The sequence below is a fragment of the Solanum tuberosum genome, unplaced genomic scaffold, assembly GCF_000226075.1.
Source record: "Solanum tuberosum cultivar DM 1-3 516 R44 unplaced genomic scaffold, SolTub_3.0 scf00211, whole genome shotgun sequence".
In the NCBI taxonomy this organism is placed as follows: domain Eukaryota; kingdom Viridiplantae; phylum Streptophyta; class Magnoliopsida; order Solanales; family Solanaceae; genus Solanum; species Solanum tuberosum.
In genome coordinates this window covers 1,103,540-1,108,255 of record NW_006239137.1, presented here as the reverse complement: position 1 = coordinate 1,108,255, position 4,716 = coordinate 1,103,540, and the positions used below count along the sequence as shown (strand labels likewise).

General features: G+C 33.9%; 1 protein-coding gene across 2 annotated transcripts in view; it reads left to right on the top strand.

The window, feature by feature from the left end:
* The first annotated feature begins 249 nt into the window (after positions 1–249).
* The window catches only part of LOC102578459 (pseudouridine-5'-phosphate glycosidase), a 10,230-nt gene continuing 5,763 nt past the window's right edge, over positions 250–4,716 (top strand). Inside the window, exons 1-4 of one of the 2 annotated variants that reach the window (XR_367977.2) lie at positions 250–1,384; positions 1,519–1,636; positions 2,198–2,308; positions 3,275–3,357. Coding sequence is in view for 1 of the 2 variants with exons in the window: in XM_006355953.2 (XP_006356015.1) it covers positions 1,316–1,384; positions 1,519–1,636; positions 2,198–2,308; positions 3,275–3,357 (381 nt within the window). In the remaining variant the exon portion in view is untranslated. The remainder of the gene's footprint in view (positions 1,385–1,518; positions 1,637–2,197; positions 2,309–3,274; positions 3,358–4,716) is intronic. The other variant, XM_006355953.2, reaches the window with a different exon arrangement.

Genomic DNA, 4,716 nt, shown 5'->3' with positions numbered 1-4,716 from the left:
TGGCAGTAAAATTGCTTAGTTGGAAAATGTGTGAGGCACACGCGAGTTAAGTGTGTGAAATTAATGTTTTTCATTAAAATACACATATAATAATAAAAAAAATATTTAAAAATAGGAAAAACAAAAAATATCCCCTTTCTTTTTCTCTTTTTCTGTAGAGAAAAAATTAGGTCATATTTTCCACCATTAATTCTTTTTGTAATTTCACTTCATTTTTAAAAGAAATTACTCATTCTTCAAATATTCCACAACAAACATACAAATTGGAAAGAAGAAGAACTTTTTTATTTCAATGATTCTTTGGGCTGATTCATTTGTCTTCAAATTTAAAATGGGTTACATAATTTGAGCTTTTAATTTGAAGGTTTAAATTGAAATCTTCTCTGTAAATTAAAAGCTCAAATAACAAGATTATACGAGTTGAATTGAGGAATTTGATAACTCAACTCCAGATCAAGACGACTGAGTCAAATAACTCATTGTTGGACTCGTCGCCCGGGTTGTTACACGAAGATAACAAGAATGTATTGATTGTAGTAGCTCAAGGAATCATTCTGATGCTGGTCCATTTACTCGATTTCAGCTTTTAAATCTCCATGATTGCTTCAAGCCAGCTTTTTTGATCTCTGGAGATTTATGTATTCTCAACAATTTTCTAAGGATTCTTGAATTTCAAAGTGTTCTGGGAAAACAAAATTCATGTATAGCTTTGCAAACATTGGGTAAAGAAGAGAAATTTCATATTTTTTTGAAACTTGCCAAATGAGAACACCCAATTTTCAAGCTATAGCTATGGCAGCAGGTGTATTTTTTGTGCTTAAGGCAGGTGAAAAAAGATGGGAGTGAGAGGTGGGTTTGGATTTTGGGGGCGGCTAGGGTTTATTGAAAGAGATGGGAAAGGAGATGCAACTTAATAGAGAGGAAAAATTAGCTTTTTAAAAAAATATTATTTATTTTTTAATATTTAATTTTTGACTTGTCATTAAAAAATGATGTGGATTTCACGTGTATTTGGTTGTATCACACGCACCCTCTTCAAATGAAAAAAGAGTTAAAAATATTGTGTTTTATTAAGTTTAAGTGTTTAGTTGACAAAGTCATAAGTAAAAGGGTTCACTTTACAATCTGATACAAGTATAAGAGTCTATCGGATCATTTTGCAAAAAAAAAAGAGTAACTTTTAAATAGAAAAAAGAAAGAAAAAAAAGAGTCCTGGATTTTAAATTTTGTCCATCAGTCTTAAAAAAGCTATAAAGGGCGGCGATTGAACTGGTTGAAAGTTGAATACGCAAAATCAAAGTATTGTTGATGATTAATGGCTGATTCTAGATTAGCAATCCTTAGTCGACACTTCACTTCAGCAGCAGAAGCAGCAGATTGTAAGGTACCACCGCTGAACTCTGTTACTATGCTGGTTTGAGATTCTGTAATAAATACTATTGTAATTACAAAATCTGTGTAAAAAAGAATGTGAGTTTATGCTGAATTATTGATACGTTCATCCTTTATACTTTATAGGCTGGCTCTTGCTCTTTTGGTCAAAATTTGGGGTGGATTAAGATATCCCCGGAGGTTTCAGAAGCATTAAAACATGGAACCCCCATTGTTGCATTGGAATCCACTATAATATCTCATGGTACCACTACTGTCTTCAATTCTTCAATTCTTCTTCTCTATCTCTAAATCATCTACTAGTCTGCTGGTAAGGTAACACTACAACTTGCATAAATTCTTATTTTCAACTCGAAAACACTAGTTTCAAACTCTGACAAGAGGGGCTAACTGCCTTGACGACCCAATGTCTTCATTCACTTTTCTTAATATTTACCAATTTTAATGGTTTGAAAGCTGTGGGTCTGCTGAACAGGCTGTTTATGCACTAGGTCTTCCCCTGATTTCCGTTCTTCCTTTCCATACCCCGCCCTCCCAAATTAAATAAGATGAAGACTTCTGCTTTACATTTATACAGCGGAAATAACATGTTACTTGAATGATCAATGTGTTACCTCATCAATCATCCACACTTATTATGCATCAAACCTACTCATAGAGACTTTGACACAACTCGTTTAAGTTGTTCGCGTTACTTTAACCTTACATGTATTAAGTTAGTTAGCCTTAAGGAGCTGAAATTACTTTCTCATTTTTGTTCTACTGATACTAGTTTTAACTATGCTTTTTTTTTTGCTGTTCCTAGGAATGCCGTATCCTCAGAATTTCGAGACAGCAAAGGAGTTGGAGGTCATTGTGAGGGAGAATGGAGCTGTACCTGCCACTATCGCTATTCTGGATGGCGTACCATGCATAGGTGTTTATTTGAGACTTCATTTTTTTTTTGCTGCATCCCATTCTTTTCTTATTTCTTTGTTGGGGGTACTTTGACACGAAAGTGGGGTTGATTTCTTGAGTTCATCACATACCTCTCCTGAACTTATAGTGTCCAAAGACTTCATGACACTCTACTTGTGCTCTATTATGAGTAATCTGCAATAAACATCAACTTCTTTGTTCTTGGCTTCTTAATATGCATCTTAACTATCAATAGATACCAAGTTGTCTACATGTTATCTGCTTATATATTTACCCCATACTCATGCTAACTTTCGACTTTTGGCAGCTCAATTAAGTTGATGAGTGCTTTAACTCTTTCATACTATATCTTTCTCTTATGAAAGAAGTGGAATTTTTTTAACTAAGTACTAGCGTTTCCTCGAAATATACACTGCTGCAGTAAAGTACATTGACTTCTATGCTCAATCATATTCCTGCACTGGCATATGGCTGATGCGTATTCCATGAGTATCTGACAGTTGTCTGAAAGTTTTGATCTTTCCAATTCACTTGGACAGTTTATGTGAGTGATCGATGTGAAGATGAGAAATGGAGTGAGAGTTTTTTGAAATGGAATGTGAAGATGAGAAATTTGGTGTGGAAAGTATCCTTTTTGAGAGCATCTATAATAGCTTCTCTGCTGTGAGCCATTTCCATCTTGTACTTAATTAATTCCAGAACATCATGTTCTACAGCACTTTGAATCTTTGATAAATTATTTGTTAAACTTACACTTTGTGAGGAATTCTGAAAAATGAGAACACGAGTCCAGAATATTGCAATCATTACTACAGAAGTCTGTGAACCTCTGAAATGATAAAACTTAAAATACTTACATGACCTTAGGTTATTTCTGAGTTGTCATACTATGTTAACTTTCTTTTAACTAGGGAATCATAGTAGCATGTAAAATGTTTTAACCATGAATTATATCCTATGGTAGGCTTGACTACAGAAGAACTAGAGATTCTAGCACGTCTTGGTAGCAAAGCTCGGAAAACTGCTAGTAGAGACATTGCACTTGTTGTAAGTCAATTGCAAATTGCGCTACTTAATCTGAGCAACTATATCTTGTTTGCCTTCATCATATTTGTTAAAAGATATTTGTTTTGACTGCTGAAACTTAAATTTCACTAGCTCGAGGAATATCTATATATATATATAAATATATGTATATGTACAGGTGTATATCTTGAGATGTGACATGAAAAAGCTTCATGGGCCTGGAGAAAATAGCATGTCACAGATAGCTTGTTTTGTAATGTATGCTGGCAGAATTATGTGTGTCTTGATGATGACTACATAAGTTCATAAAGATACTTCACCACAGCTTGCACTATCTTATATTTATTTGTTTTACACTCCCTTGTTACAGTTCCAAATATTTCTATGAAGATAGTTTCTATTTTGTAGCAAGATGTGCTTATTTATCGATTATTCCTCCCTTTACCACATTTTTAAGTATCTTGAGGAAGCGTGACTTTTAAATTTAAAAATAAGGTTTACTTTTAAAACCTTTTTAGTTCTTTGTTCTTTTCCAAAAACATACCAAAGATGATGAAAAAGCTCTTTGCTCAAACAGCTTGAGATGTCGCACTTGTTAAATAGTGCGAATCATGTATTATCAGCCTTCACATTGAAAGAGAACTGATCATTCGGTTATGTGGTTTTGTCTTGAAGGCATCAAATCCAAAAGCCTGGCTTTTGTTCGCCATCCACAAGAATTTCCTTCTCTTCTTAGACATGCTCTCCCAACCATGCTAACCTCCACTTACGACAAGATTGCTTCAATTCTTATGAAGTACTTTTCTTCAAGATTTCATTAATAAAGCCTTTTCCTTCAAACTTGCAAGCCTTTCAATATAAGTCCACCCACATACAAGCCTAACCCTCTACCAAAAATTTCTGTTGTCATATAAGCCTACAAGGAATTTATCAGTAGCTAATCACAACAATGAACATAATTATCATCACAATTTATGAACAACCTTAATGAATCTCATTAACTTCCATCGTTGATGGGGTTTATAATTGTGAGAAATATATGAGAAGAATATTATTGAATTGTTGCTGCTTACATTATTACATTGAGACCCTATTTATAACCCTAGAATACAATCCTTTACCAAGTAGGATACTATTTAGTATTCCTATTCCTATTCTAATAGGATTGTATAAACCTATTCCTATTCTAACACTCCCCCTCAAGCTAGTGCATACAATTCATGTACCTAGCTTGTTACAAATGTAATTAACACGAGGACCGATGAGGGGTTTGGTGAGATATCTGCAAGTTGATCACTCGACTTCACAAATTTGACAATCAATCTCAATGGGCTTGGTCTTCTCATGAAATACTGAATTTGATGCATAATGCCGATAAAA